The sequence below is a fragment of the Solea senegalensis genome, linkage group LG11, assembly GCF_019176455.1.
Source record: "Solea senegalensis isolate Sse05_10M linkage group LG11, IFAPA_SoseM_1, whole genome shotgun sequence".
NCBI classification, from domain to species: domain Eukaryota; kingdom Metazoa; phylum Chordata; class Actinopteri; order Pleuronectiformes; family Soleidae; genus Solea; species Solea senegalensis.
Genome location: NC_058031.1, coordinates 22,670,110 through 22,690,877, shown reverse-complemented (window position 1 = coordinate 22,690,877; position 20,768 = coordinate 22,670,110). Strand labels below are relative to the sequence as shown.

The window sequence follows — 20,768 nt, the reverse complement described above, 5'->3', positions numbered from 1 at the left end:
AAACGCTAAGCCAAAGAAGATAAGGGAACTACGGTGGCCTTCACATACCAGAAAGGATGTTGGTTCTTCTTCGTTGGTGTAGAAACACTCTCTCTGTCTATGCGGGGTTTCCTGCTGTAGAAACAAGACCTGTGCCTTAATAACATATGAAGCGTTTATTGTAGGGCTGTGCATTTTTATATCGTACAACTTTCTTTTTCAATTTTGCTGTTTGACAGTGAAATGAGAGAAATATCGGAGGAAAAATAATTCAGTCTGAATGATTTTTATTCTATTAACGTTGAAAGGAGTCGATAATGTTTCCTCCAAAAGAAAAACTGTTTGATGCACAGCAGGCAATTATGAGTCAGCAGCTTATGTGTGTGTGTGTGTGTGTAGGATCAAGTGTGTGAGTGAACTACACATCTACGAAAATCTACGAGTGTGTGTGTGTTAGAGAAACACTGACCTTGTCAGGACCAGTAGCCCCCATTGGAGACCGAAATCTGGTCCTAATGAGGCAGAACCTCATTTCTGGGGAGCTGGTTCAGGACTAAGACTTGAATTGTGGTTATTGTTAGGGATAGAACTGGTTACGTTAGAAGAAAAGCTGTGCAATACATTGATATGTGTGTGTGGTTCAACGCGGCTTCCTCTGCGCCTCTGTCAGTGCTAGCGCTGCTCTCAGGTCTCCTGCCGTGTGTGAGTATGTCTTCAGAGAGTGCGTCAGGGCTCTGTGCAGCTCCTCGGCAGAGACCATGTTCAGGCGCAGCACAGAGTCGACGAGCTGGGAGCGAGAGTTACCGATGAACGAGTGCGTCAGGAAGGACCCGAGGCCTCCTTTGCTTTTTGTGGTGTAGAGCGGAACTCTGACCATTCCCAGAACCTGCGGGGAGGGAGGGAGGGAAGTAAAGTAGTGCGTTTGTCACAGCACCGGTTAGATGACTGTTGCATCAATTTCCTGGGGACTTACTCTAACAAAACCACAACTACTACTACAACTTGCCAAACCCTAACTGTGTGGCGGGGAACCTCAGTGCTGCAGACCACCAAAGACCCAACAGACAGTTTGATCCAGCCTGTAGGAAGAGAGGCAGCTAACATATCAGGCTAATTACACATAAGATAGTAGATAGTAGTACTTCCTGTCTGGGCCTCATCTGGATGACTGTCTGCCTCTCAGGTCAAGTGGAATCTATCAAGGTTTCTCAATCGTGGTCCTGTACCAGATCAAATGGGCTATATCTGGGTTTCTCAATCAGAACCAGGTAAAAGGGTCTAGATCAGGGTTTCTCAAGCCTGGTCTTGAGGACCAGATCAAATGGTCTAGATCAGGGTTTCTCAAGCCTGGTCTTGAGGACGTGATCAAATGGTCTAGATCAGGGTTTCTCAATCAGAACCAGGTTACTGAGGATTTTTTGATTTGTTTTCGTTTGAAAGGAAAACAAAGCCATTATTAATGTTTTGTTGTTGTTTGCATTATATTTAAAACAGAGGAATCACCGTCTTCACATCCATCCTGCTGCTGTAACCGTCACTCTGACCCTTAACCCCTGACCCCAAAAATCAAATCATCCCATTCCCCAATTTCCGCATTACCTCCAGTCCGTGATCTGTTGCCGTGGACACGGCGGCTCTCTCCACCTCCCTGATCTGCTCCTCCTCCATCTTCTTCACATAGAAGTGAGTGATGAGACGGTAGGGGGAGGAGGAGGAGGAGGAGAAGACGAAAGGAGCAGGAGCGTAGCGGGAGGCCACGAGGTCTTCTTCTGATACGGGGACAGCCACACCCACCTCCTCCAACAACTCCCTCGTAAGGCCCGCCTCCAGCGTTTCTTTTGATGGGTTGACAAGCCTGAAGAGTGGTGGTGGGTCAAAGGTCAATATCAGGTATGACAGCAGATTAATAATGGTTGCAGTATTGTTCTCCGGAAACTCCTCGATGCAGAGGTAAATAAATCAAGTTGATTTCAAAGTTTAAAGTCCCTAACTTTTTTTTTGCTGAGTCGCCGCTGCCTGAACTCTGGATTTTTGACCTGAACTTTGAACTGTTTACTTTTGGTTTGATGCTGAAAGTTAAAAGTGTGGATGTAGAAGTTAAAAAGGACAGTATAGTGGAAATGGTTCCTGAAAACATGAAAAAGGCTTTGGGAGGGCGGTGGGGTCCACTGGCGCCCTTTAGTGGATGGACATGTCAGAGTGAGCGACTGTCAAATGAAGCTCAGTACAAGTAGTCATAGAAGAAGAATGCTTAAACCTAGAGTTGCACATTTGACTTCAAGAAAAAAAAAGAATGGGCAGCCCGTGGCCAAGTGGAAAGGGAACTTGGCTTGTAACTGGAGGGTCGCCACCAGGTCAAAAGGGCTGGGGTACCCCTGAGCAAGGTAGCCAACCCCCATTGCTCCCCGGGCGCTACTCAGTGTGGCAGCCCACTGCTCCTAATTCTAGGATGGGTCAAATGCAGATAAATGATTTCACTAAGGGGATTAATAAAGTATAAGATTTAGTTGACGGACATTTCCCCACAAAAACAAATTACTTGCAGATGTTTCTGCCAAAGTTTGTTTAAATTACCAACGATTGTCATTGTTTCTGCACTATGAACGTTGACTTCAGAGAAGACACTAAAGCTAAAGATTCTAGAACTGCTGAAAAATTTGCAGGATAGCTCAGGTTTCATGAAGTTTTGTTGTACACATATAGAGGAGTTTAGAAGAATCAGTCAAATATTTGTATCGTTCTGGCTTTGGGAGACCCAAATGCAATTTTTGGGAAATGGGTCGCAGATAGGGCTGCAAAATTCAGGGAATTAACTTTCCATGGGAATTAACTGGGAATTAATGGGAATTAACTGGGAATTAATGGGAATAAACTGGAAATTGAAAGTTGGGAACATGAATATAGTTTCTGGAAAAACAACTAAAGCTACCATTCTGAGCCCATCCCATCCTTTCTGCAACAATGCCTGCTTATAACAAAACAAAATATGTATATTTATATTTATGTTGGTATATGACTCGAATTATCCCAAATTTCCTGTTAATTCTCATTAATTCCCATAAATTCCCGTGAAAGGTTTCCAATTTGGAATATTTCCTTGGAAAGTTTCTGGAAATTAGAAATATTCTGCCGCTTTGCAACCTTTGTCCCAGAGGGAAAAAATGTCAACACACCATGCTTGACCTTGTTACTTTAAAGTTAGACATATAAAGTTGTTCCTGTAGCTAGAAGCAAGAAGGAAATTTGCCTTTGTATAATGTCAAAAAATACACAGTGAGATACTTTAAAAACTTATTCTGATAGGTGACTTTAAGCTCCACCAAGGCCATTTAACGGCAGGGTACTTGTACTTTTCCAGTACTTCATCCACCACTGACTGTTTTTTCTGTGTCATGACAGTTTATATCTTCTGACAGCTCCTCTGTGGAGAGCAGCAGCAGCAGACTTACAAACGTATAAAAGTAAAAACAACAAAGCAAGCGGCACGAAAGACTCACCCGCCGGGGAAACCCAGCAGACCGTCATAACGCATCTGCATCTGTAGGGGATAACAAAAAAATATTCACACGCTGATGCATCCATCGTAGACAGAACACAAACACACAAACCTTGTTTAAATTGACCGATGTGACACAAAGTCACCAAACAAGGCAGCAGTAGACGAGCAGCTCCTGCTTCCCTGTGAGCTAAAACACCGATTTTCTTATATGGACTTTGGTGCACGAGGGTGAGGAGATTACAGACTTCACTTTTCAGTCAAAAATAAGGCTGTCTAACAGTGACATAAAGTGGCAAACGCATTCAAAGTGCAACCCATACACCACTTGTACAACATACAAGCTCTTCCTCACCAGTACGATGTGTCTGATCGGTATTTTCCCAAACAGTTGAGTTTTAGTGTCAGAGTAGAGCATCACATGGCACGCGTGCCTGTAGCCCGAACACGCCAACGCCTCTTCCCTCGACAGCTGTCCACTCGCCATCTACACAGAAACAGAAACGCGCACAGGGTGGAAAAACACACAGTATTTTAGCCTCCTGATGAATGAATCCACTGTCACAGTGACACAGTTATTACATATGCAGTCAAAACTGAATTACATACAGATATCGCTAACTGTTATTGTGTCTAGTCCAGGGTTGTCAAACTCATTTTTGTTCAGGGGCCACATACAGCACAATGTGATCTCAAGTGGGCCGGACCAGCAAAATAATAGCATAATAACCTATGACCAACAAGAACTTCATTTTTACAAAACATGACATTTCTTGAGAAATATAAGTGCAATTTCAACAATATCATGCCTAAATTTACCATTTACACATCACACTTAGTCACAGGTATCTGGAAGTGAAAAATATTGCATTTGACATTACATTTAGATTGTAATCGTAGTGTGAAATTTTAACAAATTCATCCTGTGGGCCGGATTGGACCCTCTGGCGGGCCAGTTCTGGCCCCCGGGCCGTATGTTTGACGCCCCTGGTCTAGTCAAAACTGAATTAAAGACATCACTGTCATTGTGGCTCGTCAAAACTGAATTAGAGACATGGCTAACTGTTTTTGTGACTTGACCAAATTCAACGACAGATATTGCTAATAAATCTTGACTTGAATTTAATTGCAGATCTCGACAACTGTTATTTTTTGACTAGCCAAAACATAATTATCGATATTGCCAACTGTTTTTGAGATTAGAAAAAAACATCCATCTTCTACCGCTTCAAAACTGAATTAGCGATATCGCTAACTGTTGTGTCTAGTCCAAATTGAACAACAGATATTGCTAACTTACTGTGACTAGTCCCAATTTGATTGCAGATATCGCCAACTGTTATCTGATATCTCTAACTACAACGCAAATATGTATCGGTGCTATCTCTAAAAGTCACTGTGACTCATCAAAACCTAATTACAGATAACAAAAAGTCACCATGATTCATCCACATTTCATCACAGATAACTAGAAGTCACTGTGACTCATCAAGTTTACATTATTCATGTCACAGTCAATAGGTAACGACAGGCTAATCAGAAGTATGTTGTGTTATCTGCTATGTTAACGACGGACACAGAACTGTGACTCTGGGGCTAAGATGCTAGCCGTGCTAGCTGTAAACACAGGTCACATTTAGATGTCGTAGAATTCTTACTTTATTGAGGATAAATAGTTGAGTGACACGGTGTACTGACAGCGTGAGGCATCGTGTTAGCGATGTTTTTAGTTTTCTACTGAAATCAGTTTGCGGCACTCTTGCTTTCGGTTCTGTGGTTGCGTCATTTGACACCAAAAAACGGTTTATCCCTCAATTATCATAACAGTGTCACAATCACTACCCTCAGATAATCTTTCTATTTACACTTTACTTCGATAGTAAGTAAATAAATACCTCGACCTCAAACCAAACTATTTAGACCAATTCTTGCACGTTAATTTAAAGTTGCAGTGAGTGCCATTATTATTTCAGTGTTGTAATGTTACTTTGCTTATTTAAGTACAAATTCACGTATCTTTATTCTGTGACTCATCAAATTTACATTATGTCAATGTGACATGGTAACTACAAGCTAATGAAAAGTATGTTGTGTTGTCTGCTATGTTAACGCCGGATTGTCAAATGTAGACATTTAAGTTTAGAACGGCTTGCCATAAATTCATCGGACTCCCTTCACGACGCTGTGCCGTCTTCTTCCCCGTTGTCCATTGGGGCGGTCTTTGCCGACTTGCTGCTGTGACGATTCGAACACTGATTGGTCGGTGCGTCATCGAGAGCTGCTGCGTCGTTCGGCAGTCAATCAGCGGTGGAGTGCGCCTATACTCTCACAGTTATGGTACACACAGCGCGAGAGGTCCTAAATCAAGTCCTATTTCTGGTTTTCAAAATAATGTTACTTTACTTAAGTACAAATTCACGTATCTTTACTATGCTTTTTGTTATTTATATTTCTGTACCTCTAAAGGGTATTTTACTTGAGTAAAAGTATGTTATCAGAAAATGACTTTTTTTTAGAATGTAATCTCTTATCTTTGTAACTTTATTTTTTGAAATGTTCTCACTATTGCACTGTATTGTTCTTTTTTAAGCTTATTTTATTATATTTTTTTTTATTCTTATTCTTATTTTTATTCTATTCTCTTTTTTCACAACTGAGCTGTGGTGAATGTGTGTTTCCCCCCTGGGGGAGGAATAAAGTCAATTCAATTCAATTCAAAATGACTTTGGTAGAAGTTGAAGTCACTTTTAAAAAAAATGACTTAAGTAAAAGTCTTAAAGTATGACATTTACTGTTCTTAAGTATATAGAAGAAATTATGTCATGCCACTTCTGCAGAAGTTCTCCGATGACTCTGCGGTGGTGGGGTGTATAAGGGATGGACAGGAGGGGGAGTATGGGACAGTGGTAGTTGACTTTGTGAAGTGGGCCAGTGAGAACCACCTGATTCTGAATGTGACCAAGACCAAGGAGATGGTGGTGGACTTCAGGAGGAAGAGGACAGCTCCGCAACCGTTGAGGGTGCTGGGGAAGGATGTGGAGATGGTGGAGGACCACAAATTCCTAGGTGTGTGTGGCTGAACAACAGACTGGAAGGCTAACACCAGTGCTGTGTACAGGAAGGGGATGAGCAGACTCTTTTTTCTGAGGAGGCTGTGATCCTTTGACGTATGCAGCGAGATGTTGGAGTTATTTTACCAGTCTGTTGTGGCCAGTGCACTGTTCTTTGCTGTGGTGTGCTGGGGGAGCAGCATTGGAGCCAGTCAGGGCCGGCTCTACCTAATTTTGTGCCCTAGGCGAGATTGCTCTCCACTGAGAGATTCAGACAGCTCCACTGTCACAAGGACAGATTCAGGAAGTAATTCCTACCATCAGAACTTACAACTCTCTGTAAAAATAAATAAATAAACAAAGTTTTGTTTCCAATTAATTGTTATTTTTTTCTTTTATATGTGACCCCAATCTTCCGTACTATGTTGTAGTCAGTTTGGTTCTCACTTTATTTTGAAAGCACGGATACCATAATTGCGGTAATACTGGCGCACTCCACATTCAGGAGCGGCTTATTTGACCACGGAAATACGAATGACTTACTGCCGCTGACTCGAACGCAGACCTCTCCGGCTTGTCTGTCAGTGCATGTGTCGCTACCTCCGCTGCGCTGCTACTACGTCCCTACTGCGGCGTCAACGAGGAAACGAAAGAAGAAAAAGAAAATCGAAGAAAATCACGTCCACCAGTGACTCTGGAGGTAGGATGCTAGCTGTGCTAGCTGTAAACACGGGGAAACCGTTGCGTTTCCGCTCACATTTAGATGTCGTAGAAATAGTTAAATGACACGGTGTAGCGACAGCGTGAGGCATCGTGTTTTAGCGGTGTTTTTAGCCATCTACTGTAATCAGTTTGCAGCACTGAACTCTTGAATCACTGTTGCTTTTGGTTCTGTGGTTGCGTCACCTGGTACCAGAATGCCGGTTTATCCCTCAATTATCATAACCGTGTCATTATCTCATTATTCTAATATGTGTTGTTTGCTAGCACGACATGTCAGGAAGTGGGGACTAAAATATTCGTGTTTGTTTGACCTCGACTTCAAACAAAACTATTTAAACTCATTCTTGCACGTTAATTTAAAAGCTGCATATATATATATATATATATATATATATATATATATATATATATATATATATATATATATATATAGACATATATATATATATATACATACATATATACATATACATACACATATATATATACACATATATACACATTATATATACACATATACATATATATAAATATATATAAATACATATATATATATATATATATATATATATATACACATATACATATACACATACACATATATACATATATACACATATATACATATATATATATATATATACATATATATATATATATATATATACATATACATATATATATATATATATATATATACATATACATATATATATACATATACATATATATATATACATATATATATATATACATATATATATATATACACACATATATATACACATACACACATATATATACACATACACACATATATATACACATACACACATATATATACACATACACACATATATATACATATATATATATATATATATATATATATATATACATACACATACACATACACATATATATATATATATATATATATATACACATACACATATATATACATATATATATATATATATATATACATATATACATATATATATATATACATATATCATATATATATATATATACATATACTCCATATATACATATATATATATATATACACATATACATATATATATACATATATATATACACATATACATATATACATATATATATATATATATATACACATATACATATATATATATATACATATATACATATATATACACATATACATATATACATATATATACACATATACATATATACATATATATATACATATATACATATATATATATATATATATATATATACACATATACATATATACATATACATATATATATATATATATATATATATATATATATATATATATATATATATATATATATATATATATATATATATATATATATATGTAGGGCAAGTTGTCTATTAACTGGATGGTTATTTCCAGTTAATCAATTCTGCCAAGTCTACATGTGTCCTTGAGCAAAGACACTTAACCCTGCGTTTCAGCGTGTCAATGAGAGAATATTGTCGTGTAAAGCAGCTCATCAAGACTAGAAAAGCTCTATAAATACAGACCATAATACCAACTCTTCTTCTTGTAGTTAAGATTAAAGGTAAGCATAACATAAATTGAGATATATACACAGAGTATGGACTTAAATATCGCGATAATATCTAAGGCTGAAACTAATACTAAATTAATCGTCAACTGTTTTTCAACAATTTATTAATCAGTTTGAGTGTTTTTAAAGGAATTAAAACAAGTTTCTCAGATTTTTCAGCTTCTTAAAATGTGAATACTTTCTGGTTTCTTTGCTCCATTTACAGAATAGTTTATCAGAAAAAACAAGACATTTGAGAACATCATCCTTTCTAGGTTTGAGAAACGCCGATCAACATTTTACGGACCAAACCGTCCCTTGATTAGTCGAGGAAATAATCGACGGCAGAAACTCCAGAGTGTCTGGACTTCAGTGCACATCTGAAAGCAGCTTCTGAGACTGATCTCCTTTATGTCAGTAGTAATTGAACCAGAATGGACGCGGGGATACCAGTCGAGGTGATGATGAACTCTGCCCTGGTCAACAACTTGGCGAAAGTGGCCAAAGACGCAGCGCTGCAGCATGGAGTCCTGATGAGGACCAAAGAGACTCCCAACTCATCCGAGGTGAGAGATGAAAGACCTCCACCTCCAGCTGACATTTTCTCAAAGAATTATAAGTATTTTTAAAACTCCTCAGGACCAGTACATTGATTAATTTAGAACTACAGCCTCGGCTCTAAAGTCTCACTGTTGCAAGGTTTTGAGACTTCAAACTCATCGATTACACTTCTTTTTTTCTTTATTTTGAAACTTCCAATGCAGGTCAGGTGAAAAAAAACAAACATTTAAACACAGATACAAACATCACTTTTAGAGCATGTACAGCAAAACCCTGAGATTGAAATGCTCGACCAAGAATGGACGGTCATATCATGTCAGCATTTGGAAGCAGACGTCAAACATTTGTATTAACACCCCTTAACCAGCTTGTTGTTATAAAGTGACTTAAAATGGCGTACTACAAGCAATATGATACAACAAAAGCCCAGTTACAGCCAAGAAAACAGGCAAAAGCTCACCGGCTGCTTCTTCCTTGTTTGAACCAGCTTTATTCCGCACAAAGTAGTTTTGATTCCTCAGTTCCAAGTCAGCTTCCTGGCAAACAAGCTGTGACTCCAAGATCCAGGTTGATCAGCAGATCACCCTCACCTGGTGCACTCCGCATGGCACGTTCAGGCTCAAAGGGGGCGTGGCCCACAGCTCACAGATCTCTTCCTCGATATGAAAACAAAACACACTCGATGTGACTTTGACAGAAAAACTAATCTTTCTACTGCCCGGGCTACCTGTGGTGCAGTAAGTATTTAGTTAGTGGACTTCAAGTGATGAAATGTACGAGGTTTCTTGAACGCATCTTCTAGGCTGAACCCTGCTGGAGTTTAGACAATTTGCATAATTGGCAAATAATAACATCGAATATTCTAATAGCATTTTTCTACAGATGCCCGCCCCTTACTTTTAATACCTTTTTGAGGTACATTTTTCACTGTTTCTGTTCATCAAGCACGTTGAAATTTCACAATTCTGGGGGTAAGAAACGATTCTTAAAGCCATCTTTAAAGATGTCACGACATTCGTCACACACACACACGCCACGCGCAGTGACCGTGTTTTGTTTTGTTTTGCGTGGTTACGCTTCACTCTTTCTCCCGTTTCTTCAGCTGGTGACCTACACCTCGTTCACGCTCTTTCCCACGCCCGTGCCCAGAGCTGCGTTCCACCAGGCTCTGGCTGTGCAGACTCACTTCAACACCCTGGTGGACAAACTCAGTCAGGACCCAGACTTTCTCCAAGAAGCTCTTGCGAGGTAGTATTACAGCACGAGTACGAGGATAACGCCAAGTAAATCCTGCCTGCTGTACCTTTTACTACACACACACACACACACACATGATTTTTAACATGAGATCACTCTCCATTGTTTGGCAGCACCATAGCCGTGGATAAATTCACTGCTGGGTTGTTCAAGATCCACCAGCAGATCCTGAAAGAAGGACGCTCTCAGGTAAAGTGAGTTAAAGTTCAAACTGTTTCACTGATTTATGGGTTCATAGGTCAGGGTCACAGTCCAGGCCACAGTCCTCTATTGAGTGACCTGGAATCTACAGAATGAATGAATGAATGATTGATGATGGTGGTGTTTTTGTTGTTTTGCTCCCAGTCTATTGTTCTGGGTCTCAATCGCTCCGACTACATGTTGGATCAGAGAGAGGATGGAACGTCGGCGCTAAAGCAGATAGAAATTAACACCATCGCTGCTAGTTTTGGAGGTCTGGCCTCACGGACGCCAGAGCTACACAGGTACGTTTTTATGTTTTTAATCTTCTTACAGATTCTGCACGTATGTAAGAAGAAGAAGAAGAAGTCTGCATCCATAATGACAAACCCGGAAACCTACATGACTTAATAATGCACGCTCACTGACAGGACTGAAACAGTTAAACACGCTCTCTGTTTCTTTTTGTGGACAAAACGGGACATTTGAGAACCGAGATCCTCCTTTCCTTGTTTGGGGAAACACTGATCAACATTTCTTGCCACATTTCATGGACCAAAGCAACCGATAATAATGAAATAATCGTTTGTTGTAGCCCCAGGTTTGATTGCAGTATAATTTAAAGAAAATTGTAGAAAACAATTCTGACTAAATTTGTACTTTTAAAATGCTTGTAAACATGTTGGTGTAAATCTTATTGTTACAATTAGTTGTCCCAGTTGTTCCAGACCTATTTGGCAATATGAATTAGGGGAGGGAATCATAGGGACGTCAATAATATCACAATATAACGATTCTGTGATAATCATTACAAGACAATATTTTGACCCACCCTTACGATTAATTAAGACCTTCCGTCACATATTTTGCTAAAAATTGTCCTCTATCCTTTTTGACAGACAAATTCTGAAGGTGGCCGGCCGGCTGGAGGACAGCCAGCGTATCCTCGACAACAACCCCGCTGCCGGTATGGCTGGAGCCATGGCCAAAGCCTGGGAGCTTTACGGATCAGAGAGGTGAGAATTAGGACGGGATTTGAACCTGTTTTGTGCTTGAATGCAGCAAACTAGCAATAACATAAGCTAGTTTGTCCACTCAGGCTACCGTAGAAACATGGCAGCGCAAGATAACGACCTCCAATTCAAACGTTTTATTATACGGTCTGACAATAAACCCTCTAAAATGTTACACACTGTTACATCCCTTTAACTCATAGTGCCTGTATTGCACGTGTTCAAAAAGAAAATGGAAACATGTGATTTTTGTGTGAGAAATCATTAAAAAGTTTGGTTTGAGGTACAAAACAAATGTTTTAGCAATGATTGCTTTTATGAGAAAACTAATCTTTCTACTACACAGACTACCTGTGGCGCATCTATTACCACAAGGTGGCAGCAGCAGTTAGTGGACTTGAAAGAAAGGTTTCTTGAATGCATCTCTTAGGCTGCTCCCATAAGGTCACCGCCTTGTGAACCCTGCATTACTTTCATGCGCAGGAGTTTAGACAATTTGCATAATTGACGAATAATAACAATACTCCAATACTTTTGGAGGTAAATGTATATGTAAATCCAGAGATCTGGTAACTCCACGTCCAGTTTTAATGTTTTAATTTAAAAATATAAATCTGAATGTTACAGAGCAGTCGTCATGTTCTTGGTGGAAGACACACAAAGGAACATCTTTGACCAGCGATGCATTGAGTATGAACTGTGGAAGAGGTGAGTTGAACTGCACCAAAACTCCTCAAGCACTGAGACCCAAAGTTTGGTGGATATCACAAATGTTTTTGGTGTTTGATATCCAACCTTCGCCGTTTCATAAAAGGCCTCTTCCTGTAATTTGGTCACAGGAAAAGAGACAAACTAAACCGGAAGTTCCTCTCTCTCTTTCTGTTTATTTTCCAGAAACATTCCCACAACAAGGAAGTCGTTTGATGATGTCAGGAAAACTGGATCGCTCGATCAGGACAAGAAGCTCTTTGTGTACGTCTGGTTTATGTTCATCAATCCTTATGTATAGCGCCGCCCCAAAAAAGAACTATGTTTGGATTCATGTCACTCTATTTTCAGTGATGGCCAGGAGGTGGCAGTGGTGTACTTCAGGAATGGCTACATGCCTGAGCACTATAGTACTGAAGAGGTATCGGCTCATTTCTTTGTTCCTAGTTTTGGGGCGAGTGACTTTATGCTGATTCTAACATTTTTAAGTCTGGAGAAGTTCAGAGATCAGTTCTATGGTATTCTGACCATCTGCAGTTCTGGGACACTCGTCTCCTAATGGAGCGCTCGCTGGCCGTGAAGTGTCCAGACATCAGCACCCACCTGGCCGGGACCAAGAAGGTCCAGCAGGTCCTTGCAAAACCCGGAGTTCTGGAGAAGTTCTTCCCCGACCAGCCTCAGGTGGTGGAACAGATCCGGGCGACGTTCGCTGGACTCTACACTCTCGATTTGGTGAGACCACGACGCGGTGTCCATACATTTGCATCCATTCAAATGTAATTAAACTGAGATAAAACTAGAGTCACATATGAGTGCAGTCCTGACTCTGTTGTCCCTGTTAGTGTGAAAGCACTGACACTGTAATACTGAGAGATTTGACATCTTATTTCTTTATTTTGTTTGGTATTTATTGTTCTTAATCGTGTAAGATTAGACAAAAGGTCATTTTGGACAATAAAGTTCTACTGGATGTTGTTTTAGTGTCGCTTTTGGATTAAATGAGGTGGATAAAAAGGCAGAATTTTGTGAAATTATCAGTAGTCAGTGCTTTAGCACCACCTGGTGGTGGTTATGTAAACCTAAATAGGTCAGTGCCGCAGGTGCACCCTTTGTAAATATGCGGGAATAATAAAACACAACTCCTTATATGGACATCCCGGATGTCTGTGTTTATACTTCACGTCTTCAAGTTTATGTGTTGTTGAGTCAAAGTTAGGATTCATTTTGTATCACAAACAAACAGCAGCAGAGATAATTACACAAAATCCTAACCCAAGTGTGAACTTTAAAACTTAAACATATTTCCAAATGACACAAATTCAATCCGATTTCTGAGATTAAAGTCAGAATTCTGAGAAAAGTTTTTATTCTGAGATTAAAGTCAGAAATCTGAGATTAAAGTTTGAATTCTGAGATTAAAGTCAGAATCTCAGAATTCATGCCGTTTTATTTTTTTCACATACTTTTTATATCAGATTACCTATAGGTTGCGATGGAAAAAAAGGATATAAAACACTATACTGCACATTCTCGCCTCTGTTTATACGTTTTAACATAGTAATCGAAAGAAGGAGCCTAAATGCTCTGCGCTCTAAAGGTTAAAGTGAAATATAATTATAATTTGCCGTGATTAAACTTTGTTTTTCTCTTTTCTCTGTCGTTGTTTTTACCTTCAGGGTCCAGAGGGCGACAAAACGGTAGCCATGGCTTTAGCAGCTCCGGACCGCTTTGTCCTGAAGCCTCAGCGAGAAGGAGGAGGTACTTTATCACTCAGCCTCATCTTAAAACCCACTCCTGTGTGCGTCATATTTATTTCCATGTCTCTGTTTTCTTGTTGCTGTTTCCCAGGTAACAACATCTACGGCTCAGACATCTGTAAGGTCCTGCAGGGAATGACGGACAGCACGGAGAGGATGGCGTATATCCTCATGGACAAGATCCAGTCTGTGCCGTCGCAGAACTTCCTGCTGAGACGAGATTTCCCGCTCAAGATCACAAACTGTCTCAGTGAAGTGGGAGCTTTTGGAGCTTATGTCAGGTCTGTAGTCACTTTTTTTTTAGTTTACAACCTCAGGATCTTAATCCTTATTCTGCAAATGAAACTAATTTAAAAACAGCAACACAACATCAAGTGTTTGAAAGGAGTAATACACTGAAATAGGCCGCGACTGTGTTCAGACGTGACGAAGAGGAAATCCTGCAGTCGCCAAATTCTGAATGAGTGATATAGCAGCTCAGAAATGTAATCCTGTAATCCTGTAATCCTTCACTTTTGGATTAAGTAAACAAGCAACAAGTTTCTGGAAAAAAAATACACAAGTTGTAGTAATAATAAATGATACATATGTCCCCTTTAATGCCAGTCAAAGGCTGTTTTTCATTGAATTATCATAATTAAATTATGTTATTTTAAAAATACTACTTGTTTTAATCCTCGCAGACACGGTGAAGACATGGTGATGAACGAGTGCGTGGGTCATCTGCTCAGGACCAAGAGCTCGGAACATGCAGACGGCGGCGTAGCAGCAGGAGTGGCCGTGCTGGACAACCCTCTCCTCATCTAAGTGAAAACAAACACAACAACATCATCATTCCGCGCTGTTTTCATTCATTCATCGGTAAATGAATGGCTAAAAAAAGTTCATAAAACTAGCGTGTAGTTAGTTCTAAAACTTATTACACGTCCATATTAAATACTGAAGGTTTTATTTACCCTCAAATGAAGACGTTTTTTATTACTTTTTGACTGGAACACGTCATACATCATGGTGAACGTGAAGCTGCGCTGCCATCTGGTGCTTCTTCTGTGCTACTACAACACAGATTGACAAAACCAATTTGAAACTCAACCAAGTGGTAAAAGTGTCCTTAATAAAAAAAAAAAACGGTTGTGTTGTTTTCTGGGGTTTTATAACTGTATTTTTATTACGATGAATTAACTTCTTTATACCTCAGACATTCAACTAAAGAGAATGATACAGAAACTGAAGCAGTGATGAATAAGTGACCACACATTTCCTCGTGTTTTTTAAAGTATGCTTTCATGAGAGACTGATTTGCCGTGTGCGTGCGCGCGTGTGTGTGTGTGTGTGTGTAATTGGCATCTTCAGAAGAGGTTTGCTGCTTTATCTCTCACTGTTAGACCGGCTTTTCTGGACTGGAAACTGGTTTGTGCTTGCACTTTTTCCACGCACTTACACGGCACACCAAATTCCATAGAGAAAATCTGCAATTTCCACATCACAGCACACAGATATTATTTTATATAATAGTTATTTTACATACCTAATGGACGTCATGCAATCTTGGGGTCACTACTGAGACTCGTGTAAACACATTTGTTGAAGTTCTTTAGAAGTGATGAATGAATAAATAAATAAATAAAAAACATTGTTCAGTTTGATTTCATTTTCTGGGACAGGGATACTGCAAAAAAGAGCAGCATGTTTTTGTTTTTGTATTTATATATAAATATATATATATGTCTATATATATGTATATACATATACATATACATACATACATACATACATACATATATATACATATATGTATGTATATACATATATATGTGTATATATGTATGTATATACATATATATGTGTATATATGTATGTATATACATATATATGTATATAAAAAAACCACTTATCGTGAAATGATGTGGAACATTGCAATGAAAATTGCACCGGCTGTGTCCTGACCAGACGGGACACTCATGACCCCCCCAGGTCACTGGAGTTTGAGACCCATGATTACACTTTTGCATTTCTCAGCTCAGGGGGGTTCTGAGTTCTGAAGTAAATGGTACACAGCAATAAAGTTTGGTTGAGGAGGTTTTGATGGACCTCAGTCTCCTGCCAGAGGGAAGGGGGACACCCTGGTGTGTCCGGGTTGGGAGGGAACTATCTTATCTGCCCTCTTCAGGGTCCAGGAAGGTGTTCAGTTCCTGGAGATTACAGCCAATCCCGTCCAGAATTTGATTGATTTGGTCGGTGCCTCGTTGACATCTAAGCCCTCGGAAGTTCATTGACACTTGGGCTCCTCCTCAACAATCTGGTTGTGTAAGCACAAAGTGTTATTATAGATATTATAATGTACACTATTTGGGCGACTGGTTGGGTGGTGGATTAGCGGCGCTTTTTCTCTACGTACGATAATTATCAACAACAACAGATATTTCTGTACTAGTGAGACCACTTGGTATAAAAAACTGGAGACAAGATGAGATGAGATAAGATGTACTTTTATTGATCCTCGGTAAAGCATTCAGAAATGCCACACAGTAACAATGGGTCGCCCGTTTGAAACCCGGTTCGACCACGTGGAGTTTGCATGTGGGTTCTATTTTTGGTACAAATTTAGGGGGTTTGGGTTAATGGACACTCTAAGCTGACCGCGGGTGTGAGAGTAAATGGTTGTTTGTCTCTATGTTGGCCCTTGTGATGGACTGGCGACCTGTCCATGGCGTGACCCCGCCTTTAGCTGTGACCCCCATGTGGATAAAGCGGTAGAAGATCCAAAACAGTCGGAGACAGGCTAACAGGCTAACGGGAGAGCATTTTACCGGATCCCCACAGATCCAGAGAGAAGGTCGAGGTGAATTACTCACACTTGAGCAGAAGAAGACGGATGATTCTGTGGTTAAATCCTGGAAAATCATCGACTCAGACTAGATTTACCGGGAACTAGTCTGCACGGCAACACTAACACACGGCAATTATTAAAATCACACTGCCTGTTGCTAGTGTTATTAGCGTTATGCTAATGCAACACTCAACCTTCTGGTGACAACAGCGCTAACTTTAGTCGGTAGACTCCAGAGTTGAATGTTTGTCACAAAGCAAGATTTCGTCCATTGTAAACCCTCAGTGACTCCCTAGAGTAAAGACGAAGGCCTGGAATAATGTCCTCTCTGGCTGAAGATCATATATATTCAGTCTTTCAAGTTCTTGAGATATTTTGGTCGATCTCTGTGGATTTAAAGTGCGCAGTGAACTCGTTGAATCCAGTGCAGGTCTCTGTCATTTTTGCTGCATCTGAGGCCGCCAACATGACGATTCATAGCAACTGTGTCACGAGACGTTCGGAGCTCTATGTGTTGACCCTGTTATCGAGGGTTAACCCCGCCTTCCGCCCTAGGTCGACTGGGATTGACTCCAGCTCCCGCCCCTGACCCTCATGTGGATGATGAAGAGGGAGACGCTGGATGGATGGAAGCAGTGAATTGAACTGAAGTGGGCTCTGGAGGACAACACTCTCCTCCATTGTTGTCCCAGTCCAGCAGATTCAGCAGAGAGACAAACGGAAGGACGGGTGCTTTACGACTGCCTCGTTTAGCTCGCCCAGGTTGTTGCAGGAGAGGTTGATGCTCCTCAGGATGTTATTCTGAGCCAGCACCTCAGACAACGCTACGGCAGTCGGCCCTGTCACCTTGTTGGCTCCGAGGTGCAAGTGATGGAGGGTGTTGTTCTTCAGCAGAGCCTCACTTATGGCCTGACCTCCCTCGTCTTTCACGCGGTTGAGACGCAGGTTGAGCGACAACAGGGTGGAGTTCTCGGACAAGGCCTGAGCGATCGCTTTGGCACCTTTGTCTCTGATATCGTTGTCAAACAAGTTGAGGATCTCCAGTTTACTCCTGGTGAGCAGCTCGGCGATGGCTTTGGCTCCGCCGTCACTGATCAGGTTGTGGGAAAAGTCCAGCTCCCTCAGGCTCGGGTGGTCCAAAAGGTATTTGACCAGCAGGTGGCACTGATTATCGTCAATGTTGCTCAGTTGGAGCCTCAGTCGCTGTGGAAATGAGAAGACAGAAGATTACAAAACGGAGTGACATGTCTTGTAAGTGTAGGAGCTTTCTTGCTCTCGAAGATGGCAGTGATGCAACATCAGTGGCAGTTGCTGGTCTTTGACACGGGGGAAGTTCATTCATACATAAATTTTGTAGACAATGCTCTGTCCCCCTCCCCACGACCGAACCCACGTTGATAAAAATGAACCCACAACTGCAATAAGAAAACGCGATAATTATGTAAAACTGAAAAACAAGGAAATGCTATAATAGTGTTTTTATTTACAGTGTATAGAATAGAATAATACACAACATGCTGATATTTATTTCTTGCAAACTCCGCATGGGACCGAGACAGAAAGGGCTGTCAATCAAAAAGTGGTTCCGCCCTTTCAGACCATTCTGCTACCTGCAGAAGCCCAGTGACGCTGAGCTTCCCTGGAAGCGTCTTGTGTTCTACGAGAAGAGAACGATCGCGTTCTAGCAAACGTTTGGTAATGAAATGTAAACACAACAGTACATATTTGAGCATTTTATTTCATGACATGTTAGAGGAAGCAGAAGCTTCCCTCGATGTCTTAGAGCAGCGGTTCTCAAACGTTAAAATACAGTGGTGTAAAGTCAACAAAGTCAACTGCGGCCTTTTCACAGGAGGCAAATCCATTCTCTCACATCCTCCAGTTCCTCACGTCTTTATTTGTGTTTGTATTGTTATTTGTGTCATTTTCTACGCACTACCAAAGTTTGGGAACTTTCTCTATAAACATTTCTACAGTGTTTCGGCGTGTTTGCCGAATCACTACTCACCTTCAAAGTTTTGCAGGACTCGATGGCCTTGGCGAGGGACTCACAATCACGATCGCTCATCTCCAGCATCTTCCATTCGAAGTTCATCCCACATTTTTTGACCCTGTAGATCAAATGGAGCTCTTCCAGGCTGGTCAGCTTGTCGAGCAGGATGCCAAAGTCAAAGTGGTCCGCGGAGGACTCGTTGTCGCTCAGCAGCAGCTGGGAAATGCTCAGCCTCTTGATGTAGTCCCTGCAGTGCTGCACCATGTCGAGGATCACCTCGGGATCGCTTGCGTCCGGGATGAAAAGCTCGATCATGCTCTCGAGGCGCCGCTCGAAGAACATCCGCTTCCAGCTGTGGCCGTAATCGGAGACGTCGCAGAGGTCCCACTGCCGCTCACAGCACCGCCTCCAATAGACGCCGTCACTTATCAGGTTTGCCGTCATGTGCAGGGGAAGATCGGTGAAGAGATGCTTGAGAATAAAGTCTTTCTCGCCGGGTCTAAGTTGTTCAACTATAGGGTTTTCTGTAACAGGTATAAAACAATTACAGTCAATGTTCCTGTTCTACAGCAAACAAGGGTGTAACTGGAGAACGTGCCTGTGGACATGCGGTTGGGAACAATGACCATTTACAACTGGTCCACATGCTGATGTGACCTTGGACAAGACCCTTAACCCCACATTGCTCCTGCCCGCGGTGTGTAAATAGGCATGAAAGATGTGTAAAGCAGCTTTGAGTGAGTGGTCTTACGAATGCAGACCATTTGCAGTTAAAAGGCAAAGGCAGGAAAAAGGAGGAGGAGATAGTGACCACAACAAAAAGAATAGTGAAAACAGCAGGAACACGACAGCTGCAGGTAAACTTAGCGTACCCTCAAAGTTGCTCACGATACTTTGCAGGCAGAGGTTTGACAGAGGAGGCATCAGCTCCTGGGTCCAGCAAGGATCAGAGATGCTCCTCATCTCGCCACACTTTCCAGAGGCCTTGAGTTTGTCTTTGTCGAGTTTGATGGCGGCCGAGTCCTGCAATGCACTGCCTTCTGTTCCTACTTCCAGATTGTCCATTGTTGTCCTTCTTCTGGTTGTATCTTGGAGGATAAGGTATTATGTTCTCTGGTGTTTAACCTTCTAACCTTCTTCTTCTTCTATTAACAAGAATACTACTACTACTACTACTACTAATAATAATAATAATTATTATTAGAATATCGGGAAGGCTATACATTGAAAGGTGCAGTGCTGCCCTCCACGGGTAAAAATGTTTCTGCCTCCAGCTCAAAGTTCTTCTTCTCAGGGTAACATCTCAAAGCTCTGCTGAAGAGCAAGAATAAAAGGCTAGAGTGGGTGATGTCACCGATGATGTCACCACTGTATCAGTGACCGCCGGTCATGTGCTGCGTTCTATTGACATCAAAACTTGGAAGTCGAAACCGGGAGTGACATCACCTCTGAATCGACCGCGTTCCAGATAGAAGTCGGAAGGGAAAACATGGACAACAACAGGTCAAGGGGAAAGAAACATGGACATAAGGGAGTATTTTTGCGATTTTTTTTTTGTCACCATGGTTCCTCGAAATGCTTAGAAAAGTCATAGCGAACCATTCCTGATCAAACTTCACGTTTTGATATAGGATGTGTTGGGGTTTT

At 41.0% G+C, this 20,768-nt stretch overlaps 3 protein-coding genes across 6 annotated transcripts; 1 reads left to right on the top strand and 2 right to left on the bottom strand.

Moving 5' to 3' along the window:
- Positions 1-464: 464 nt before the first annotated feature.
- On the bottom strand, positions 465-5,720 carry zgc:103759 (U8 snoRNA-decapping enzyme). 3 transcript variants are annotated; one of them, XM_044037325.1, is made up of 5 exons: positions 5,629-5,720; positions 3,831-3,962; positions 3,477-3,517; positions 1,579-1,834; positions 465-865 (listed from the first exon to the last, which is right to left on the bottom strand). In XM_044037325.1, the coding sequence occupies exons 1-5, from the start codon at positions 5,629-5,631 to the stop codon at positions 620-622; spliced, it is 678 nt and encodes a 225-aa protein (XP_043893260.1). In that variant the 5' UTR covers positions 5,632-5,720; the 3' UTR covers positions 465-619. The 3 variants fall into 3 exon arrangements, with proteins under 3 accessions (XP_043893260.1, XP_043893263.1, XP_043893264.1); XM_044037328.1 differs by lacking the exon at positions 5,629-5,720 and adding an exon at positions 5,134-5,612; XM_044037329.1 differs by lacking the exon at positions 5,629-5,720 and adding an exon at positions 4,776-5,105.
- A 1,306-nt stretch (positions 5,721-7,026) lies between these two features.
- On the top strand, positions 7,027-15,921 carry gss (glutathione synthetase). Of its 2 annotated transcripts, none has more exons than XM_044039251.1 (13): positions 7,027-7,225; positions 9,244-9,388; positions 10,486-10,631; positions 10,754-10,829; positions 10,986-11,125; positions 11,720-11,836; positions 12,461-12,541; positions 12,728-12,805; positions 12,893-12,962; positions 13,079-13,273; positions 14,218-14,299; positions 14,390-14,579; positions 14,982-15,921. In XM_044039251.1, exons 2-13 carry the CDS (start codon positions 9,257-9,259, stop codon positions 15,103-15,105), a joined length of 1,431 nt encoding a protein of 476 aa, XP_043895186.1. In that variant the 5' UTR covers positions 7,027-7,225; positions 9,244-9,256; the 3' UTR covers positions 15,106-15,921. The 2 variants fall into 2 exon arrangements, with proteins under 2 accessions (XP_043895186.1, XP_043895187.1); XM_044039252.1 differs by having other exon boundaries at positions 9,241-9,388.
- A 1,909-nt stretch (positions 15,922-17,830) lies between these two features.
- On the bottom strand, positions 17,831-20,186 carry LOC122776859 (dynein regulatory complex subunit 5-like). Its single transcript, XM_044037608.1, has 3 exons — positions 19,994-20,186; positions 19,137-19,645; positions 17,831-18,331 (listed from the first exon to the last, which is right to left on the bottom strand). The coding sequence occupies exons 1-3, from the start codon at positions 20,184-20,186 to the stop codon at positions 17,831-17,833; spliced, it is 1,203 nt and encodes a 400-aa protein (XP_043893543.1).
- Between the last annotated feature and the right edge of the window lie 582 nt (positions 20,187-20,768).